Source organism: Bos mutus, chromosome 13 (assembly GCF_027580195.1).
Source record: "Bos mutus isolate GX-2022 chromosome 13, NWIPB_WYAK_1.1, whole genome shotgun sequence".
Lineage (NCBI taxonomy): Eukaryota > Metazoa > Chordata > Mammalia > Artiodactyla > Bovidae > Bos > Bos mutus.
Window position 1 is genome coordinate 55065522 of NC_091629.1, and position 23134 is coordinate 55088655.

General features: G+C 47.5%; 1 protein-coding gene across 7 annotated transcripts in view; it reads right to left on the reverse strand.

Annotated features, from left to right (window-relative positions):
* PTPRT (protein tyrosine phosphatase receptor type T) overlaps positions 1 to 23134 on the reverse strand; it is a 1153310-nt gene that overhangs the window by 62462 nt on the left and 1067714 nt on the right. For all 7 annotated transcript variants that reach the window (XM_070381763.1, XM_070381762.1, XM_070381758.1 and 4 more), the window contains one exon: positions 11293 to 11380. In XM_070381763.1, the coding sequence (XP_070237864.1) occupies positions 11293 to 11380 (88 nt within the window). The remainder of the gene's footprint in view (positions 1 to 11292; positions 11381 to 23134) is intronic.

Genomic DNA, 23134 nt, shown 5'->3' on the forward strand with positions numbered 1-23134 from the left:
ACCCTCACCCCACCTGCAGACCCAAGACTGACTGCCAGCTATTGCCTCCAACAGGAGAGAGGCAGGGGACGGGCAGGCTCTGAAGGCAGACCTGAGGTCTATCACTAACTCTATCAACCTGAGGCAGCTGACTTACTTTCTCCGAGCCTCACTTCACCCAATGACATCATCAAAACCCTCTCCACCTCTGCAAACTTGTAAGGATGAAAAGCAGTAAGAAATAAAAGTACCCGCTGTATTTTAAGAGCTCAATGCAAATATGTAAATTCAGTTTTATTATTGTTTTAGACCAGTGGTTTTCAAAATAGCCAATAGCATCAATGATACCTGGGAACTCTTTAGAAATGCCAATACTTGAGTCCCAGCCCAGACCCACTGAATCAGAAACTCTGGGATGGGGATGAGTAATTTGCATTTAATAAGCCCTCCAGGAGATTCTTTTGCACACTCAGGTGTGAATGTACAGACCATTCAATGTTCAGTTATTTAACATAGGGGTGCCATGGCACTTCAATATGTCTTGGGCAAGATGAAAATATCTTACTGAAACTGGCCCATGAGACTAGAGACCCACCTGCACTGCGTGTAAGGTACAAAAATTTATCTTTGTGAAATGTGTAAGGTGTTCCAGGTACTATTCTAGAAGCCCACGGATGCCATGCCATTTGATTCTCATAGTAACCCATTTTATGGATGAGGAAAATCAAGGCTCCAAGAAGTTGAATAACTTAAAGAGAAGGTGTAAGGTTGAGAGCTTCCTTATAAAGTGGTAGGGACCCTACCCCTCCAACCCCCACCACTGACACCCATTGTCTCCACACCCCCTCTATGCCAGTTCTGACTCTGACACCATCCCATCCCACTGTGTGCCCCCCTGCCCCCACCCATCCCGGGCCAGAGGAGAGGGCTCAGTTTCCTTGTCTGCATGGCACTAACTCTTAAACAAACCACAACTCCTCCTCTCTTCCTCCATCATCAAAGGTAACCCAATAAATCAGTCTTCTCAAGTCATATCCACTTAAGAGAGAATCACTTCAGAGAGGTGGGGCCGGGGAGGGACTATCACTTGGATACAAGATGTTCTTTTCTCCCCTGTCTTCTGGGCACTGAGGAAGGTAAAGGAAAGGTGCGATTTTTCAGAGAAAAGAGATCTGACTCATTACAATGAATTGTGGACCTGAAAAATCATTTCTTAGAAGCACTGGAAATGTTAATGCCATCATCTTGCACGAATGGAGAGGGAGAAGGCAGGTAATTGTGCCGAGACTGCCTGGGTATCCCATTGAAGCTAAAGGTCTCCACATTCAATCTTGATTGAATTACCATTATCGGGGAGAGAGGTGGCCTGGGTACCACAGGGAAACAGCCTGGCATTCGGTGCACCTCCCAGGGCAGCCAGTTCCCTGTTGGCTGGGGCTTAACTGTTCCCTTCTGCAGGGCCCTTTGGGGAGCTGCTCTGATGGATGAAACCTTTGGGGCTCTGCAGGGGGCTTAAGCACCGATGAACAGAGAACCGAGAGAAGTTAGAGGGACAGTGGCCTAACTGATGACTTTATGGCTTCATTCCAAGCAGAGTGGCCAGCCTACACTCCACGAAGGGGATCTTCTGAAGAAAGGAAGGGAGGTTTCTGATCTAGATTACTTTAGAAGCAGAATCGGAGACAAAGATGGAGTGTAAAGACTTGATCTAGGAGATGATCCCAGGAAACACTGGAAAGGGGATGGGAAGTGAAATGGAGAAAGAAAGAAAGGAAGGAGAAAGAAAGTAAGGAAGGAGAAAGAAAGGAATTCAATAAGGGGTGTGTCATCAAGCAAGTTATCACCAAAGACAGTTGGGCTTGCTTACTCCTGTTAGGGAACTCCAGGGGAGACTGTGAACACACATCCCCAAGATAATTCCACCTTAGCGGGGAGGTGCCTGGGGAACTTATATTCCATCCCCCACCAGTCATACGTTGAGAACTGCTCCGGGGACATCCAATTTCCTGGGAGTCCTGACCTGCCCCACAAGCAGGCAGAGAGGGATACAGTGACTGGAACAAGGCCTCTGATAAAAAGGACACTGAGGGTTGCTGCACAAGGTTTCTCTGTAAGGCCCAGGCAGGAGCCACCCTCAGAGATGGCAAAGGAGAAGAAGGAATTGGGAGCACCCATTTTGACATCCAGCTCAGTCTACCCAGAAATCAGGAGAGAAAGCTATGAGACGAAGCCCTTGGGTTTGTTTTGAACCTGAGTCTCTCCCTACAAGTGAAAATGGCTTCTCTGAAGAGCTCATGCAGTCTGCTATCTGTCCTGAGGTCAGAGACCTCAACACATTTTCCCCTAAAAGCACGGGTGTGTCCAGGTGCAGAGGGACTCCTTGGTAGGGAGCTCATGGCATCCGGGCAGCCAGAGCCCAGAGCTCTGGTCCTCTCTGTCCTTCAGACCCTCTGTGTGACTGTGGGCAAGGGTTCTACATCTCTGGACTGCTGCTTATTGCCTGTGAACTGAGAGAGGCTAGACTTGGTCTCATCTAGATTTAAAAGCCTACACAGTCAGCTTCAGAGTCAACAATTATTCATCTTAGCTTTCCCTCTTTGCACTGAAAGATAAGACACTGTCAGAAAGACGAAGTGACCTTGTTGAAGGTCATGCATGAAGTCAAAGGCAGAACTGAGACTAGCACCCAGGTCTGCTGGACCCCATACCTGGTACTCCATTACACCTGAGCCTAGAGGTTTGTTTAAATTAGGGGGTTAGAAGTCTCAGAAAATATCCCAGATCTCTTGTTTGCCAGTCAGACTTCTGCACCTGCCTCTCTAAACTGGGAGCTAATCTCTGTGAATGAGAGGTCTGTATGCTCAGCATCGCGAATCATCAGGGAAATGCAAATTAAAACCACAATGAGGTATCACCTCACACCTGTCAGAAGAGCCATCATCAAAAAGACCACAAATAACAAACATTGGCAAGGATGTGGAGGAAAGGGAACCCTTGTACACTGTTGGTAGGAATGTACATTGGTGCAGCCACTGTGGAAAAACAGTATGGGGATTCTTCAAGAAACTAAAAACAGAACTACCAGATGATCCAGCAATTCTACTCCTGGGTATACATATCCAAAGAAAATGAAAACACTAATTTGAAAAGATATATGCACCCCAAGATATGACAGCGACCCAAGTGTACATCAAGAGATGAATGGATAAAGAAGATGTGGTGTACACACACACACACACACACACACACACACACACACACAGAGGAATATTAGTCAGCCATAAAAAAGAATGGAATCTTGCCATTTGCATGACCTGGGGGGCATCATGCTCAGTGAAGAAAGAGAGAGAAAGACAAATGCTGTATATTATCACTTATCTGTGGAATCTAAAATATAAAACAAATGATTGTAACAAAACAGAACCAGACTCACAGATGTACAGAATAAACTAGTGCTTACCAGCAGGGAGAGGAAAGGGGGAGGAGCAAGATGGGGGTAGCCAATATTTTATAAGAACTTTAAATGGAATGTAGTCTAAAAAGTAACTGAATCACTGTGTTGTACACCTGAAACTAACATAACATTATATTAATGCATCAAAAGAAAAAAGAAAATAAGATGAAAGGTTCGTAACCTTGAGAAGTGTATGGGTGTCACCAGCGCATCTGGTCTACATATCTTTAGAAGTGAGATTGCTGGGTGCCACCCCTGGAATGTCTGCTGTGACAGGTCTGCAGTGGGATGCAAAAATGAGCCTTCTAAACAGTTCTTAGGTGCTGCTGCTCCAGGAAGCACACTTTGAGAACAACGGGACTCTGTCTACAGCTTTCCTTGTCCTCTGGCTCTGGCTTGGTTTAGCTATTGGAAAGCACAGGCAGAGACTGGATGAAGTTGGGGGGGTGGTATCAATCGATACCTGGGAGGCATCGACACTTCTCCTTTCAGCTCTTTGTTGGGGCCACCACAGGCTGCCTGCAAGGCCACTAAAAGGTTATGCCTTCAGCTAGGTCGCCTTCCTCTGGGTCCTGGGAACTTCTTACAGAGTCTTCTGTGGCCCCGGGTGTGGCATTTAGCCCCAGGGCACTGCACTATTCCTGTAGTCTGCCTATAGCTAGCTCACATCTTCATGAGAAAAATAAAAACCAACAAAAACCACTTGATTAAGTTCTCTTCAAATCACCCTATTTGAAGGTCCCATCAGTTTTCTACTGGGACCCCAACAGAGTCCAGGAGAACCTGTCATTTGATAAAAGAGAAGCCTCATTTGATAACATGTGCGCCCCCTGGGATCAGTTCCTCGCCTCCTGCAATCTCCTTCCTGACAGGCCAAGAAGGGCCCTCTCCAACTTGCACAGGAGGAATGCTGCAGTATTCTAGAAATTTCCCCTCGTCCACTGCCTGTGCCCCGGGGTTGCTTAAAAGCAAAGTGCTCCTTTATTCTGTTTCTCCCATTCATTTCCTTCCCTTTCACTCTCTTTCCTTTCTACTCCCTGGAAACCCCACTGTCTCTATTACTAAATTCTAAACAGAAGCATTTGGAAGAAAGGGCTTATTTAGCCAAGGTTTCTCTTGCATTGTTTCATTTGCAGGCAGCACCCTCCCTCCATCTCCCCTCCTTTCATCTTCTCTGTCCTCCTGGCCTGGGCCTTTGTCCTCCACACCAGCCTCCCAGAGCCCTGGGTTCCTTGGGATGCTAATCATACCCGGTGCTCTTCTTGCGCCAAGAATATTTCTATTTATCAAGCCAGGGCAGACTTTGCCTTCGGGAGGGACACATACAAGGGCAGGAACACTTTCCAATCCTTCGGGCTGCTTCTCTTTTTCCTTTCTCATTTCAATTCCAGGACGCTTTTCTTTTTTCTTTCTTTCTTGGTCCTCTTTGTGCCTTGCCCTGCTTTTGGATGCACTGGTTACTTGGCACTGTCTCCTCTCAGGACTGAGTGCAGACCCGTCCAGCCACAGTTTTGCTGCAGAATTACTGATACTTACTTTACAAAGGAGATTCAACTCTCTTTAAACCCAGCAAACCCGTGTTCAATCCCTGGGTTGGGAAGATCCCCTGAGAAGAAATACCACTCCAGTATTCTTGGCCGGGAAATCCCACAGACAGAGGAGACTGGTGAGCTATAGTCCATGAGGCCACAGAGAGTCGGACACAACTGAGCAACTAACACACACACGGACACATACACACAAATCCAGCAAAGTGGTATCACTAGCTGTCTAAATTTCCTCTGTCTCTGTTTGGGCTTCCCCTAAAGTAGATGTAAGATGAGAATTCCTGTGCAAGCAGTTTATGTAGGAAGGGAAGGGGACACCAGGGGGAGTAGGGGGTTGGGGGGGTGAGACAGCCAAAAGAAGGAGCCCAGGAAGGGTGAGTTTCCAAATCTACTACTACTGTGGGCAGCTGCAGCCCACTCCCCATGGAAGCTCTGGAAAAAGGTGAAGACCATACACCCCAGCAGGGTTGGAGGTGAGGAGCTGGGCTATTTGTGGTCCAGGGAGAGATGGTCTCGAGCCTGGACAGAGCATCCTGCCTCAGCTTTGGAGAAAGTCCTCAGGCAAAGAGATGCAAACAGGGCAGCACTCCAGGTGAGTGTGTGTGGGGACCAGTGAGGCGCCAGGGCACACGCTTTAGAGAGGTGCTTGCTCTCAGAGTCAGGAAGGTGCCGGGTCAACAGCTGAGGCCAAGCGGCCCCCAGAATGTCACATCCTGGAGGTCGCCACCTGAGGCCAAGCGGCCCCCAGAATGTCACATCCTGGAGGTCGCCCACCTCACCCTAGCTGCATCCCTAGATGCCAGTGGTGTTATTGAAACTAGAGCGGAAGGGCCAGGGCACTACCTTTAAAAGAATAACATAGCCTGAGGACATAATATAAACTGCTGCTGCTACTGCTAAGTCGCTTCAGTCATGTCCGACTCTGTGTGACCCCATAGATGGCAGCCCACCAGGCTCCCCCATCCCTGGGATTCTCCAGGCAAGAACACTGGAGTGGGTTGCCATTTCCTTCCCCAATGCATGAAAGTGAAAAGTGAAAGGGAAGTCGCTCAGTCGTGTCCGACCCTCAGCGACCCCATGGACTGCAGCCTTCCAGGCTCCTCCATCCATGGGATTTTCCAGGCAAGAGTACTGGAGTGGGGTGCCATTGCCTTCTCCGTAATATAAACTGATTAGCACCAAACAGGTCCAAGATGAGCTGCTTTCCACTAGACCCTCAGTTCAGCTCAGTCGCTCAGTCGTGTCCGACTCTTTATGACCCCATGGACAGCAGCACACCAGGCTTCCCTGTTCTTCACCAACTCCTAGACATTGCTCAAACTCATGTCCATTGAATCAGTGATGCCATCCCTCATCTCATCCTCTGTCGTCCCCTTCTCCTCCTGCCTTCAATCTTTCCCAGCCTCAGGGTCTTTTCCAATGAGTCAGCTCTTCGCATGAGGTGGCCAAAGTATTGGAGTTTCAGCTTCAGCATCAGTCCTTCCAATAAATATTCAGGACTGATTTCCTTTAGGATTGACTGCTTGGATCTCCCTGCAGTCCAAGGGACTCTCAAGAGTCTTTTCCAACACCATGGTTCAAAAGCATCAATCCTTTGGTGCTCAGCTTTCCTTATGGTCCAACTGTCATATCCATACATAACTATGGAAAAACCACAGCTTTCACTATACGGACCTTTGTCAGTAAAACAATGTCTATGCTTTTTAATATGCTGTAATGGCACCCCACTCCAGTACTCTTGCCTGCAAAATCCCACGGATGGAGGAGCCTGGTAGGCTGCAGTCCATGGGGTCGCGAAGAGTCAGACACGACTAAGTGACTTCAGTTTCACTTTTCTAAGGAAATGGCAACCCACTCCAGTGTTCTTGCCTGGAGAATCCTAGGGACGGGGGAGCCTGGTGGGCTGCCGTCTATGGGGTCACACAGAGTTGGACACGACTGAAGCGGCTTAGCAGCAGCAGCCACTGGACCCTGAGCCTCAGTATATGCTCACTGTCATGCACTAGCAAGCTAAATGACACACGCACAGGTGCCATGACAGTTCCAAGGCCAGGCATAAAGACCAAAAAGTGGGTGGTGGCCCAATGCCTGGAAATCTCTGCCCCTCCCCCAAAACAGTTGGAATAATCCTCCTACTCATTGGCCGATGAAATTATCCAGCCCACTAAAACTAACCACGCCATATTTTCCTACCGCTTTTGCCTTCTGAGATGGCCCGTACTTTGTGAAGTGTGTTTGTTTCTAAATAAATCCACTTTTTTACCTATCACTTTGTCTCTCCCTGAATTCTTTTTGATGAGACATCAAGAACCTGAGCTTCATTAAGTCCTGAGACCAGGTGTGTGATCCCAATTAAGAGAGTGTGAGTTATAGGCTTCATTACAAGGAAGCAGCGTGGCTGTGGGTGTGGACGGAACGCTGCCAGCGTCTTCTATCCCCTTTCCATGGAGGTGAATCCCCTTCACTGTTGTTCTTGCTCCTGGGATCCTGCCTTCTCAGACGTGGGATCCTGGAGGGGACATGAGTGTGCTCTCTCCTTCCCTTCTCCCATCTCTCTACCCTCTTCACATAGGCTCATTATGTCTTCATTGCTGGAATATCACTGCTCCTAGAGTCATCCGGATCCAGCCCTCCTCCATCCATCCTTTCTGGGTGCTCTCTATTTTGAGCGGGGGAGAGGGGAGCCAGAAGGGAGAGACCCATGGCTCAAGCCCTTTGGGGTCTTATAGCGAGTCTGTTGGAGAAGGCAATGGCACCCCACTCCAGTACGCTTGCCTGGAAAATCCCGTGGGCGGAGGAGCCTGGTGGGCTGCAATCCATGGGGTTGCAAAGAGTCGGACACGACTTCACTTCCACTTTCACTTTCATGCATTGGAGAAGGAAATGGCAACCCACTCCAGCGTTCTTGTCTGGAGAATCCCAGGGACAGGGGAGCCGGTGGGCTGCCGTCTATGGGGTCGCACAGAGTCGGACACGACTGAAATGACTTAGCAGCAGCAGCAGGGAGTCTGTGAGTTCCAACATTCAGTCCTGTCTACCGAGCACCAGCCATAAGTCAGGTGTGGGGCCACAGAAGTGCAAGATGGCTCTGGCCCTGCTATCCCAGGACATCTGTTCCAGTGAGGAGACCAGGCAGCCAAGAGACGGCCATCCATGTGCTCGCAAATCACAACAGCACGGAGAATTAAGAGAAGACATGCATTGTGTTCTTGGAGTGAATAATGGGGTTTTGGCTGAGTTATAATGGTCAGAAGAATTCCCCGAGGAAGTGGCACCTGAGCAAAGATCTGAAGAACAAGGAGAACTTAGCAAAGAGAGGAGAGAAGGGCATGTTGATAGAGCAAAGAGTACGTGCAAAGGCCCTGTGTCATGATGAGTGGGGAAAGTTCAAGGTTCGGAATAAAGGGCAGTGGGGCTTAACTGAGGAGACTGCGGTGGAGAGAACACCACAGTGAGAGTGAGAAATGAGGAGGAGAGAGGGCTGAGGCCTTTGGATATGCGGGGCTCAATACTGAAGGGAGCCATCTGAAGGGTTTTCTGCAGGACAAGGACGTGATCTGACTCGTATTTTGAGGAGGTCCCTCTGGCTTCTGTTAGAGAGAGGCATAAGGTTGGGGGCCAAAGTAGATGTGGAACCACCAGGAAGAAGGAAGGCTTAGGCCAAATGAGAGCAGATGATGGCTTGGTCAAGCATGCTGAGCACAGAGGGTGAGCACCAGGAGGTCCGGAAAGATACAAAACTTCCCAACCTTGGCCCCTGAGGCTTTGGACCATCAGATCAGATCAGATCAGATCAGTCGCTCAGTCGTGTCCGACTCTTTGTGACCCCATGAATCACAGCACGCCAGGCCTCCCTGTCCATCACCAACTCCCGGAGTTCACTGAGACTCACGTCCATCGAGTCAGTGATGCCATCCAGCCATCTGTCATCCCTTTCTCCTCCTGCCCCCAATCCCCCCCAGCATCAGAGTCTTTTCCAATGAGTCAACTCTTCGCATGAGGTGGCCAAAGTACTGGAGTTTCAGCTTTAGCATCATTCCTTCCAAAGAAACCTGGCCTAACCTGGATACCCTTGTCTCTCAGGGAGGCAGGTCTCTTTACTGTGCTCTAGTCATTAATTTTTTCTATCATTATTTTCCATTATAATACTTCATTATTATACCCATTTTACAGAGAGAAGACTGAGGCTTAGAGTGAGCACACAAAGCCTTACAGCCTATAATTCAGTGGACTCCATCTGAACTCACCATCTAGTAGGAGGAATGCACAAATGACCAAATGTTTTAAGGCACAGTACGCATGGAACATACTGTGTACTAGAGCTGTACATGGAACTGTACTAGAGCACAGAACGGTCAGAGCCAGCAGAACCTGGGCCCAGCATATGAGCTCCCTGGCAGCAGAGGGCCTGGCTCAGAGGAGAATCACACATCTTAGGTCTTAATACACATTCCTGAGCACTTGAACGTCTCTTTCCAACACTTCATTTGCAGGAAATGTTGCTGTCTGCCTTACTCTCTTCCAAGAGACAAATTATAAATGCTTTTCTGATTAGTGCTCCCATTCACAGTCGATTTCTGAATCAGCACAGGAAACAGCTAAGCTAAAACTTCTGCCTCTTTCTTCCTTCACAAGCTGCCTGTATCTTATGCTTTCTTCCTCCCAGCTTTTTCTTAGGCAATGTCTAGACAGTCAAAGAAAACAAAACACTGAACCGTACTAGAAATAACTTGTTATTCAGGATTTTTTTTTTCTTTTCTTTTTTTTTTTTGGCTGAACTGGGTTACTCTGAGAATGGAGACCAAGGGATGGTTATTACCCAACTGATGAGATGTCAGAAGGTCCAGATTGGCTGCACCATAGGAGAGGGGCTGTTGTAGACTCCTGTTCTAATCATAGTATATGCTCCACATTTTGTATGAGGAAACTTTGTTCTCTGTATTCTGTTGTATAGAAGGCTGTGGACAACATTGATCATACCTGTCTCTCCCTCTCCTCCCAGCACTGAATATCAAGCAGGGTCCCATCCAAGTACCGTCACTGCCCCTGTTAAGGGCTCACTGTCCCTTGCTAGGACCATTGCAGTAGCCTCCTCGCTGGTCTCTCTGCCTCCAGCCTCCCCCAATCTCATGCACCCTCCCAAAGTGCTGCCCTGGTGATCTTTCCAAAACAGACATCTGATCATGCCTCCCTGCCCCAACCCAGCTTGTTCCACATCCCCACGTGGATGTTCAGTGTGTTTTGCTTATGATAAGAAGGGCTGGTGTATCCACACTGCTCATCAGTGACGCTGAGAGAGTAACTCTGTGGCTGGAGTAATGGTGCCAGGTACCGTGCCAAGGGTTTTATGTACCTTCCCCGGTCCCCAACCATTCTATCTTTATTCTTCTCCTCGTTTTAAAGGCAAGAAAACTGAAGCTTAGAGAGGTCAGGTAACCAGCCCAAGGCCCCATAGCTGGAAGAGAAGCCCAAGGCTTCAACTACTCTGTGGGCTTGAGCTACTCCGTGCCACTGTCCTCATCAAATCACGCACTATGACGGGGTGCCTCCTAGCAGTGAGCTAGAGCTCACTGCTGAACAGAAGGCAATGTCCTTTCGGGCCTCCCCCAGGTCCACACAAAACCAGTTTCCTTCCTGCAGGCTCAGTGTCACGCAATGCCCGCACCGACATAGACCTTGAGTGGCAGGTACTCACATTACTACTGAGCTCTGTCCCCAGCAGCCGTGGGGTCTGGAGGGAGTCATGATGCCCTAAGCCCTGCCTCTGTGTGAACGGGGTAGCCCTGGGCTCCTCTGAATCCTGAGCTGGCTGCTTCCCAAACCCTCAGGCTTAGGCTCAGAGTTTCCTTCTAAGCATCAGTCCTTGCTTAGGACTCTACCTTCCTGGAGTAGCAGCATCTCTCACCGAGGGGTTCTCAGCCCATCCCTCAAGGGTAGACCTTGCTCTCCACCCAGCGTTGCTGCCATGGTGGGATTCTGCATAGTGGGGGCCTGCTAGGAACACCCTTGCGTCTGGGCTTCCTCCCTGACCTGAAGAATTCTTGAGTTGATAACACCAGACGAGACACAAGCCTGAGAGGTTTCCTGAATCCACTGTGCCTGGAGCTAGCTCCCTGCCCAACGCCTCTGGCTTAGATCAGCCATCCAGCCCAGGGATGACAGGGAGTCTGAGCCAGAGCTCCATGCCTGGCACGAGGACCCGAAGTTGGAAACATCAAGGATTATCTGGTAACAAATTCCAGGTAAATAACAGTGATGGCCTCCTTAAGTCTACATCCCCAAAGCCCGCGGTCCTTCCAGAAGGTCACCTACAGGATATGATGTTGCCGTATCGATTCTTGTTGCGGTTTTCGTCCTCTTTAGCTGTGTCCCACGAAGCTGTCTGTCCCTCTGGTAAGGCCTAAACAGAAAGGACAGAGTTATTAGAATGGCTTGAGGTAGGAGCCTTATCTGGGTATAGGTGAGCCAGTGGGGAGACCCACTGTGATGGGTCATGCAGTGTAAAAGCCTGTATGCTCTTGGATGGGGCCTGGGGAAAAATACAGACTTGGCCCCGCTGACTTATTCACCTGTTCGCTGACTCAAATGTTATTGATATCTTTTGTGTGTGAGATGAGATCAAATCTGGTCCAGGAGGAGAGTCATTTGCTTATTCATTCACTTGATGAGTATCTGAATCCCTAATATGTGTAGGGCGCTATTGTAGGTACTCAGAATACAAAGAAATAGAGCCTCTTTTGAGCTTTCAGTTGACTGGGAGACATAGCAAAGGAACAAGAAAACATATATAATTTTAAATAGTAGAACTGCTATGAAGAAAATAAAGCAGGGTAGAGGTTCAGTGATGGGGGAATGAGAATTATTTCAGGTTGCACAGTCTGGAATGGCTTCTCTGAGAAGGTGACATTTAAACTAATTCCTTCCTGATATGAAAAATGCAGCAATGCCAAGAGAAGTGGGGAGTGGTCCAGGCAGAGAGAACAGCGGATGCAAAGGTGGTAACCGAAGTCAAGGATGAGGTGGAGAAAGCAGTGATGAAAGCCATCTGGAGCGGCAGGACGAGTTCAGGCTCCATGAGGCATTGTGGTTGCTGGTAACAAGCTGAGTGCTATTCTGGGTGTGATGAGAAACCACTGGAGGGTTTTGGGCAGGGAAGTTAGCTGATCTGCTGTTTCATAAAGCATATTCTGGCTCGTGTATGGAACGCAGACTCTAGGAGGCCCAGGGAGGAACCAGGGAGATCAGTTAGGAAGGTTTTGCAATAGTGCAGGCAAGAGATGACGGTACCCTGGACCAAAGTGCTGAGCAGCGGATGCAGTGAGAAGGGATTAATTTTAGGATGTTCAGTTGGATATTGCAGGTTTTCGTTTCCCCCAGAGGCAGACTCAGAAACAAGGATTCTAGTACGAGATTTCTTTGGGAGGTAAGCCTAAGGAACACAGTGGGGCAGCTGGGGGAAGAGTCAGACAATCAAGGGAAGAAAATCAATAGAGGGTAGATCCATGAACAAGTAACCACTGCAACTGGGCTTAATCTCATGGGCCCATCTCCTGCCTCAGAGTTGTCCTCCCAGTGGGAGAAGGAAGTTGGGGTGTTCATCCACCGGTTCCCGTAAGTCACTGTGGAGGTCAGCTCTTAGGAAATCCCTTGGCGCTTCTGTCATGCGCAGTAGGCAAGGTGTGCATATGCTTTTTGTCTTGAGAAAGTCCTGAGGCATAAAGACACAGGAGGCGGGCACTGGATAGGCATACATGGGACCAGTGAGTGGAAGGGAGGCAGGCAGGGCACCAACATGTCTACTTCAGACATGGGTTATGATGGAGAGAGACAGGTGAAGGCTGACTTACAGGCGGTGGGTTGGCAGAACTGAGTGGAGAGTCACATCTTTTACGGCAATGGAGAAGAAACAGATGGGGAAGCAGGAATTAAGTGTTGTGTTCTGGGTATATAAAGTACTTAGAACCATGCCTAGCACTCGCTTCTGAACATGTTCAAAATAATAAGAACAGTGGCAGCAGCCGCCAAGTTTGAGATGATTAGTCAACATCCAACCTGAGATTCTGACTAGGAAGTTGGATACAGAAGGTCAGAGTAAGAAGGAAGGAAGAGATGAGACTCATCAGTTTAAGAGAAAATAGCGACATCCCTGGTGGCCCAGTGGTTAAGAATCTCCCTGCCAACATAAGGGACATGGGTTTTATCCCTGGTCTGGGAAGATTCCACATGCCACAGGGCAGCTAAGCCTGTATACCACAACTACTGAGCCTGTGCTCTGGAGCGTGTGCCCTGTACCAAGAGATGCCGCGGCAACGAGGAGCTCGTGCAGCACCACCAGAAAGGAGCCCTTGCTTGCCGCAACTAGAGAAAACCCTCATGCAGCAATGAAGATCCAGTGCAGACAAAAATAAATACATAAATTAATTAATTAAAAAGAGAAAGAGAGAGAGAGAAGACAGACAAGGAATGAACCATGTGAAGTGACTTAACAGAGTTACCAGCCAAGTATCATGGAAACACTGGGGAAGGAGCAGCCACTTATTTCACAGAGAAGAAAGAGGAACGTTTCAGGGAGCAGGAGCAGCTTCGGAAGCGTGAATGTCAGACCACCTCTTGATTACTGCCCTTCTCCTGCCTCTGGAAGAACAAGTTAGCTGTCCCGCTCGGTTGGCCCCTGCACTGCTTCTGAGACTGGATTTGTCACCTCTTCAGCCTACACAGCTCCCTGTCAGCAGGGCAGGAGAGAGGAGCTCCCAGCCATCTGAATACACCAGCATTCACTGTGCCTACCTATTTCTTACCAGGTCTACATTCTGAGCAAGGAGGAGTCTGTGACCCGATTGGTCAGAAATTCAGCCATTCAGCAGGCGATGTTTTACAGGCAGGCAGGACCACTATCTCTTCCAAGTCCAGACCATTCAGGATGCCCCCTTTTCCGCTTCCAGTCTCCTATGTCTATTTCAAGCCAGCCTAGGTGGGTCTTTTCGTGGTGCAGGAGTTGGCAAGCTTTTTCTATAGCGGGTCAGATAATAGGCGGTATGGGATTGGTAAGTCAGGGAGTCTCTGTTCCAACGACTCAAACTCAACTCCGGTGTTGTGGAGCGAAAGTGAACGCAGTCGTAGACACAGTGCAGACACAGGGGCGTGGCTGCGTTCCACTAAAACCTGATTTACAAACACAAGTGCTGGGCTGGATTCAGCCTGTGGCTGTAGTTTACTGAGCTTTATTCTAGAAGCATGATCATGTTCCTCAGCTAGGCGGTGGCTGGGTAGATAGAATGGGTGTTCATTCTGTTACCAAGCCATTCCAGAGTGAATGGAGATGGGGTGACAGGTGCTTGCCCGGGCTAAGCCATGTTCTCCAACTTAGTTTTGCCCAGGGTTTTAGACTGGGATAACAGGGCACCTTCCCAGCTATTACTTGATCAGAATGTAGTTCTCTGGGTGTCAGAAACCCTTCGACTTGTACCCTGGAGAAGCAAACAGGCACGAGGCTCTACGCTAAATCTGCGTGTGAAAAAAGTGTTAGGGAGATAAGAGTGTGCTCATTCTGCAAGTGGAGGACTTGCGTCTCCTTTTCCTTCTCTTCATCCTCTGCTTACTCCTCATTGTAATTGACCATCACCCTGCATCCCTGTCATCACCAGCACAGGCCACCTGTAGAATGCAAATGGTTCCTGCTTTTGCATGGAACTCTTCAGAAGCCAGATTCCAGCCTTGGCCTTATCCTCTCATCCCAGCTCTTTCAGGCAACTTGCCAGGCCTCTATATTCCTGGGTCTTTGTAGGGGTTGGGTGTGTTGGTCTCAGTCGTAGTAATGGACTTCCTGGTGTTTATCTAATTAATTACATCCACCCAAAGTGGTGTGAAACCAAGAAGAGCACCCTGTGAATGTTTTCATTTTTTTTTTTTTGGAAAAATAAAAATCTGCTGGCCACCTATTATGTGCCAGGGCTCAGGTTACAGTTAGCTTAAGGTTTCGTAATGGCTGAACATTAGAATTGTCTGTGGAAGCTTTAAAACTCCCAAAGCTGTGGCCCTACCCCAGACCACTAAATTAGCGTCTAAGGGACAGAGATGCCAGTAGTATTTAAAACTCCCCAAGCGATTCTAATGTGTGGCCATGATTCTTGCAATAGTGAATGTACCAAATTTATCAAAAGTGAGAAACACTTTCCCACAAGTCTTCTCTGGCCTTGGTTTTGCCTCTTCCAATCCATTCTCTTGTATAATCAGAGAAATCTTTCTAAACTGTGAATAGGACCCAGTTATTCCCCCTGTCACTGTCTTCAGGATAAATTCCAAACTCTTAAATACAAGATCCTTAATGATTTCACCCTGGCTGCCCCTCCAATCTCATTGCTTACCCTTAAATCAATATATCAATGATTAGCAACTAAACACAATGCCACAATTTCAGGTGTTATAAACTTGTGAGACTGACTAGACACATGCTGTTCCCTCTGTTTGAAGCTTTCTCCCACCTGAGTCTGCCTGGTAAAACTCTTACATATCCTTCCAAACCCGGTTCAAGCACCTTCTCTTTTGTGAAACCTTCCTTGCTTACCTTCCCACCATGCCACTGTGTCCCAGCTAGTCAGTTACTTCTGTTATTATACGGACTGTTTACATCTGATGATTTGAATATCTTATCTAGGTAACTTACTCTAGATAAGTGGTAGCATCTTATTCACGATGGTATCTTCATAAACCAATGCTTTGTATTTCATATGTGCTTGAATCACCACCTTTGAATAAATGAATGGATGGATAGATGAAAAAAATAGTGGGTGAGGTGGATGCTGTGCAGACAGAAGGCAAAGATCCTGGAATCTGAGAACTGGAGGTGACCTTTAAAATAAGTTGTCTGTGCTCCTTCCTACAATGGGCTTCCAGGCAGCTGATAAAGTGATCCCTAACATCTGCTATTTGGATGCCCTCAGTGATGGAGAGCTCACTACACATAAAAGCTTTTTGCTTCACTTTTGGACAGATCCACTGGGGCTTTTCATTTACCCTGTTTCCATGTCCCTTGCCTTTGCCCTGATCCATGGGGCCCCTCGCATGCTCCCTCTGCACTGCGACACTGCAGAGGTTTGAATGTCCCCGTCCACCCCCTGGGTGAACACAGGCGTATGTCCACCTGGGGCCCGGGATGGCATAGTTTGGAAGTCCTTATCCAGGCCATGCTCTTCAGGATAAACCCAGTGTGGTGATCTCCTCTGAAAAACCCTAAATGGTCCTGATGAGTTGTGCTGAGTGGCACTTCTCCGTAGAGACCACAGAGACTGCTGGCACAGCTCTGAGAGCCTCTGTGTCCCCCTGGGAGTGGGGAGTGGGGGATGAAGGAGAATGGGTGGGCCCGGGGGCTGGGATGATGTTGACAAAGGCAGAGAGGAAACACCGAGGAGCTGCCCAGGAGGGAGTGGTTATGACTCCTTAAATTGCAGACTTTGATCACACACCCATTTCCATTTTTAGGGAGCTACAGTCTAATAGGGGATAATCTTAGGAAGGGAAAAAACACGAGGGGGTGAAAGTATGAAAGGGAGACTCCTCTCCATCTTCAAAGTGAGCCAGCTGAGGGGCATTATTTTTGCATTAGTGGCTAGTTACAGTAGATTGACCAGGGAATGGTGGCAGTCATTAGGAGCTAATCACATTCTTTTGAAACCAAAATTGCCATCTCATTACATTCATCCATTATCAATCTCCACTTTCCTTTTCTCACCCACTTCTCCTGAGAGTGCTGAGCTCTATTTTTACACTTTTCCCTGAGTGTGGAAATGCTTCTAACTCCTCTGGTGTTGCTTTTCTCAGGCGGTCAGGTTTTTTCAGTCCTACAAGGTACATTTGGGGATGCCTGCCTCTCTGGAGGCAGCTGTAGCAAAAGGATTCAGATCAGCACAGTGAAGTCCGGAAACAGGAAATGACTGACCCAAGCATACATATCAGGTGAGCTCACCTTCCCTTTACCCCTTCTTCTTTCCTTTCTTTCCTGGTGACAATCTGAGTACCAGGACCGTGCTAGGTCCCAGAAATAATAAAAATGGACATGGCAGATGAGATCTCATGGGCTTTTTGTCTAGTTGTATGAAGATGCAAACAATAAACAAGATAATTCTTACTTACGACAAGTGCTACAAAGGCAGCAAACAAAGTCCTGGGATAGACAGTGACTCAGGATAAGGGACCAAGTTAGGCTGGCTGAATCGGGCAGGACTCTGAAAAAGTGACATTTGAGAAGGAAAAGCGCAGCCCCTGACTTCTGGGAGCTGGCCTGGCACTCCCAGCTGGACCTTGGTGCTTTCCTGCTGAACATAATTTCCCTGAATGCCAACATTAGACACGGCAACTCTGAGACCCAGATGGAGCAAGGCAAAAACACGACCACTCTGTGGTTATGCTTAGTTGCTCAGTCGTGTCCGACTCTTTCTGACCTCATGGATTGTAGCCCAATAGGCTCCTCTCTCCATGGAATTCTCCAGGCAAGAATACTGGAGTGGGTAACCGCTCCCTTCTCCAGGGGATCTTCCTGACTTGGGGATTGAACCAAGGTCTTCAGTACTACAGGTGGATTCTTTACCATCTGAGCTACCAAGGAAGCCTATTCTAACATAAACAAAGGCAGGAATACTGTCCATGCCAAAACCCATCCCTATCCTGGCTCCTATGAGTGACTGCTGCTCCTTGTGCCAATTTCAGCTTTAGCCTCAAGCTTGTGCCCCTTCTAATAAGATTTACTAAGGTACCCAATCCTACCACTTCCTGATGGTGTCCAGTAGAACAAAGCTCCACATCGCCTAACACAGCCCACGTCCTAGAAGTCCTTTCTGACATCCTCTTCCTGAGATGTCCCACAGTTTCTAGGTCTAGATTGTTCAACTCCAGTAGGTCTCACGGTTGAGCTGAAAAATAGATGATAAGCAGAAGCCAGCCGTGACAAGAGCTGGGGGAAGAATGTTCCAGAATGACAGTGGGTACAGTGGCCCTGAGATGGAATGAGGTTGGTGTGTTCTGGAAATTGAAGGGAGGCTCTCCAGAGTTGAGAGAACGTAAGTGACATATCATGAGGATGGTGTGTTGCTCAGTTGAGGTCTTGTGAACCACAGCCAAAGATACAAGATATTTTAAGTCAAAGGGGATACTTTGGACATTTTTTTTTTTTTTAATAGGGAGGCTAACCAGTACCAGTATCATGACAAGTGGCTAAGAGCACTTGCCTCTTGAACCCTCCCTTTATCCTTCTTGACAGGCTTCATAGACTGCAGGATAAGATTATCACCTGTTACTTGTCCCAGATCAACTCTTCTTTTGGTTGCATTCCACCCACCCACCCACCCACCATCCCTCCCAGTCATGGAGCTGAGGTCTTCTGGAGCCAGTGGGAGCTCAGATCCCCTGACCACACGTCTCAGGCTTCTACTGCCCGACTCTGCTGTATCATAGCACTCTGTAAGCTACCATGGTCTCCCCCATTCACACTTCAATCTCCTGTTAGAACTGAGAATTGGCCCTCATGCTTGCCTGGCTGATTCCTCTTCCTACCTATTGGTTTGATCCTATTGAAATATGAAAGTCTTTTCTGAAACTTGCCACCCTTCTTTGGACACTCTGCTCAAGCCTCCTTGAGTTAGGCCCCCAGCAGTAAGACATCAGGACACAGGGCTTCCAAGAGCAGCTCACCTCCGATCCACAGCTGAGAGTGCCCTGATCCATTCCTTTCACCTGTTCATCCACTAACCTTAGCAGATTCTGTTACAGCTACGATGCCCGCCTTACTCCCTTCAGCCTGGCTATATCCCTGGAGATAATTGGATATGATATGCCCTGGCATGCAGCAAAACCAGGCCCAGGCACTGTTGACCAGGCGGTTCCTGGCTGACGTTCCAGGGCACAGCTGAGGGCTTGCTTCCTCCAGGATGAGCCCACCCTGCCAGGTTTTCCCTGGGCAGGAGATCCCATGACTCTCCCCATTATTCCACTCTTCTGGTGCAGGGAAGACCCTGGACAGTCTTCACCAAGGAGGAACCATCTTACCTGGGTCTTTCCCTCATGTATAGCGTGAAAAAAAAAAATCTCTGGCCAAGCATATGAGACAGGGACAGGCAGAGCTTTGCAAAAGGCAGACAGACTAGAGTGTTTGCATATTTTTACTGCCAATCATTTCACCACTCCAAATCTCAATGAACTTTTCTGACAGTTAAGTCAATAATGAAACCTTCAGGTGAGGGGCAGAGGGGAAGACTTGACTACACAGGGGCAGCAAGTAAATCTTTTGCTGATGGAACTCTTCTGTATCCTGATTGTTTGGGTGTTTACATGACTCCATGCATTTGTTTAAACTCATAGAACTGTACACACTGCATCCCTCCAATAAATATTGTAGCATGTATTAATAAATTAAACATAATACACCCCTGGAGTTTTACAATGATTGGTGACGACCAGAGATAGTGCTCACAGGTAGCTGGCACATGACAGGTATTCAGACTCTTCTGCCCCAAGGATAAGCTATCAAGCCTCCTGGGCTCACTCCCAGAATTCATTCTCCTGCTTCCTACTGAGCAGAAACATACAGTTTATTGTCACCAGATCAAAGACAGGGGGCTCCCTGAACATCCTTCCTGGTTTGCCTCAGACGAAAGGGGTTCCCAGGATGCAGGACTTTTGTTTAAAACCGGGACCATCCTGAGGTCACATGCACACTGCTATATTTAAAATGGATAACCAATGAGGATCTGTTGTACAGCACGTGGAACTCTACTCAGCGTTATGTGGCAGCCTGGATGGCAGAGGAATTTGGGGGAGAATGGATACATGTATATGGATGGCTGAGTCCCTTCGCTGTTCACTTGAAACCATCACAACAGTGCTAATTGGCTATACCCCAACACAAAATAAAAAGTTTGGAAAAAAATAAATAAAAGCAAAAAAAAAAAAAAAAACCAGGGACCACCCCAAACAAACTGGGACAAGTTGGTCACCCTAGGTACAGGCAAGACACATATTCAGGGAGTGAGAAGGAGTTTCATCAGTCATTGGAAGCCTAAGGTCTGGTCTCAACTGTGGTCCAAGAGTTTGATAAATACCCATGTTTACTGAAGACCATGGTTAGCTGATGGATGGCAAGAGACATCATGGATGGTTGTACAGGTTGTACATAACTCAAAATCATCACACCTAAGTGAACACCATGCATCTGGTAGGCATGAGAGATTTCTGTACATATTATGAACATTTTCTGGAAGGTGATAAAGTCAAGTATCTTGAGACAGGTGTATTTTTTGCTATTTCACTCTAAGGTGCTCTTTGAGTTAGCAGTGGCCCTGGCAGAGGCCATGCTTTCAACAAATGCCTCCTCCTCTGCTGAAAAGAGCACACCTCAGAGATTATAAATGTGGACAGAGAAGGCAGGGGAGGATGACTAATGACGTCTGCTCAGAGTGGCATCAGGAGAGCAAATATTATTGTGTGCCGTGTCACTAAGTAGACGGTAATTTATGAGTTCGGCAGGAGATGCTGAGTTGAAAATCAGATGGCAACAAGATGGGGGTATTTGTCTGTGACAGAAGCTTGGAACAAGCAGAAGAGTTGAACATGTGTCTGCATAGAGAGTCACAGAGCTCTCTTTAAAAGGCCCCATTAAAAGTGACACGATTTCCTTTAAACGACAAATTTTAGGTCAGTGGTTCTCACACTTTAGTAGGGATCCAGACAGTCTAGAGAATTTGGTAGCATGCAGAGGCCTGCACCCTGTCCCGCATCAGTGAACCAGTGTCTCAATGTTCTTTACTAATTCCAGGTGGTTCTGACACATAGCACCGTTTAAGAACTGCTGTTCTGGGGGCTTCCCTGGTGGCTTGGTCATAAAGAATCTGCCTGCCAGTGCAGGAGACATGGGTTTGATCCCTGGTCTGGGATGATCCCATACGCCGTAGAGAAACTAAGCCTGTGTACTAAAACTACTGAGCCTGTGCTCTAGAACCTGGGAACCAAAACAACTGAAGCCCAGGTGCCCTAGAACCTGGGTTCTGCAGCAAAAGAAGCCACAGCGATAAGAAGCCTGTGCATGACAATGAAGAGGAGCCCCTGCTCTCTACAACTAGAGCAAAGCCCACGCAGCAAGGAAGACCCAGCAAAGTCACACACAAATACATAAATAAAATCATACATATAAATAAAAAGGACCACTGCTTTGGGTAGGAAGGTAGATGGAATCAGCAAATTCCTGGGGAAGATTGACCCTAAGGACACTCTACACACCTACAGAGATAGCCCATGGATATAAGGGTCTTTCTGTGTCAGTTTCTTTAAGAAATACTGCCTTTTAACTTTCTGAATGGAACTATTCTTTTCTTAAAAAAAAAAAATTATTATTTTTTTTTGGCTGTGCTGGTCTCTGTTGCTGCATGGCGGGTACCTCTAGCTGAGGTGAGTGAGGTCTACTCTTTACTTATGGTGTTCAGTTCAGCTCAGTTCAGCTGCTCAGCTGTGTCTGACTCTTTGAGACCCCATGGACTGCAGCACACCAGGCCTCCCTGACCACCACGAACTCCCGGAGTTTACTCAAACTCATGTCTGTTGAGTTGGTGATGCAATCCAGCCATCTTGGGCTTCTTATGTGGCTGAGCATGGGGTCCAGGGTGCGCGAGCTCAGCAGGTACAGCTCGTGGGTCTAGAGTGTGGGCTCAGCAGTTCAGTGCACAGGCTTAGTTGCCTCGTGGCATGTGGGATCTTCATGGATCAGGAATGGAACCTGTGTCCCCTACATTGGCAGGCAGATTCTTAACCACCGGACCACCAGGGAAGTTCTGGATGGAACTATTCTTATTCACAAATTGTTTTCACCAGTACTTTGCAAATCAATTACATTAATACTTGGTATTACTATACTCAGCGATCAATACAAAGAAATAGAGGAAAACAACAGAATGGGAAAGACTAGAGATCTCTTCAAGAAAATTAGAGATACCCAAGGGAACATTTCATGCAAAAATGGGCTCAATAAAGGACAGAAATGGTATGGACCTAACAGAAGCAGAAGATATTAAGAAGAGGTGGCAAGAATACACAGAAGAACTGCACAAAAAAGATCTTCACGACCCAGATAATCATGATGGTATGATCACTCATCTAGAGCCAGACATTCTGGAATGTGAAGTCAAGTGGGCCTTAGAAAGCATCACTATGAACAAAGCTAGTGGAGGTGATGGAATTCCAGTTGAGCTATTTCAAATCCTTAAAGATGATGCTGTGAAACTGCTGCACTCAATATGCCAGCAAATTTGGAAAACTCAGCAGTGGCCACAGGACTGGAAAAGGTCAGTTTTCATTCCCATCCCAAAGAAAGGCAATGCCAAAGAATGCTCAAACTACCGCACAAATGCACTCATCTCACATGCTAGTAAAGTAATGCTCAAAATTCTCCAAGCCAGGCTTCAGCAATATGTGAACCGTGAACTTCCTGATGTTCAAGCTGGTTTTCGAAAAGGCAGAGGAACCAGAGATCAAATTGGCAACATCCGCTGGATCATGGAAAAAGCAACAGAGTTCCAGAAAAACATCTATTTCTGCTTTATTGACTACACCAAAGCCTTTGACTGTGTGGATCACAAGAAACTGTAGAAAGTTCTTCAAGAGATGGGAATACCAGACCACCTGACCTGCCTCTTGAGAAATCTGTATGCAGGTCAGGAAGCAACAGTTAGAACTGGACATGGAACAACAGACTGGTTCCAAATAGGAAAAGGAGTATGTCAAGGCTGTATATTGTCACCTTGCTTATTTAACTTGTATGCAGAGTACATCATGAGAAATGCTGGACTGGAAGAAACACAAGCTGGAATCAAGATTGCTGGGAGAAATATCAATAACCTCAGATATGCAGATGACACCACCCTTATGGCAGAAAGTGAAGAGGAACTAAAAAGCCTCTTGATGAAAGTGAAAGTGGAGAGTGAAAAAGTTGGCTTAAAGCTCAACATTTAGAAAATGAAGATCATGGCATTTGGTCCCATCACCTCATGGCAGATAGATGGGGAAACAGTGGAAACAGTGTCAGACTTTATTTTTTTGGGTTCCAAAATCACTGCAGATGGTGACTGCAGCCATGAAATTAAAAGACACTTACTCCTTGAAAGGAAAGTTATGACCA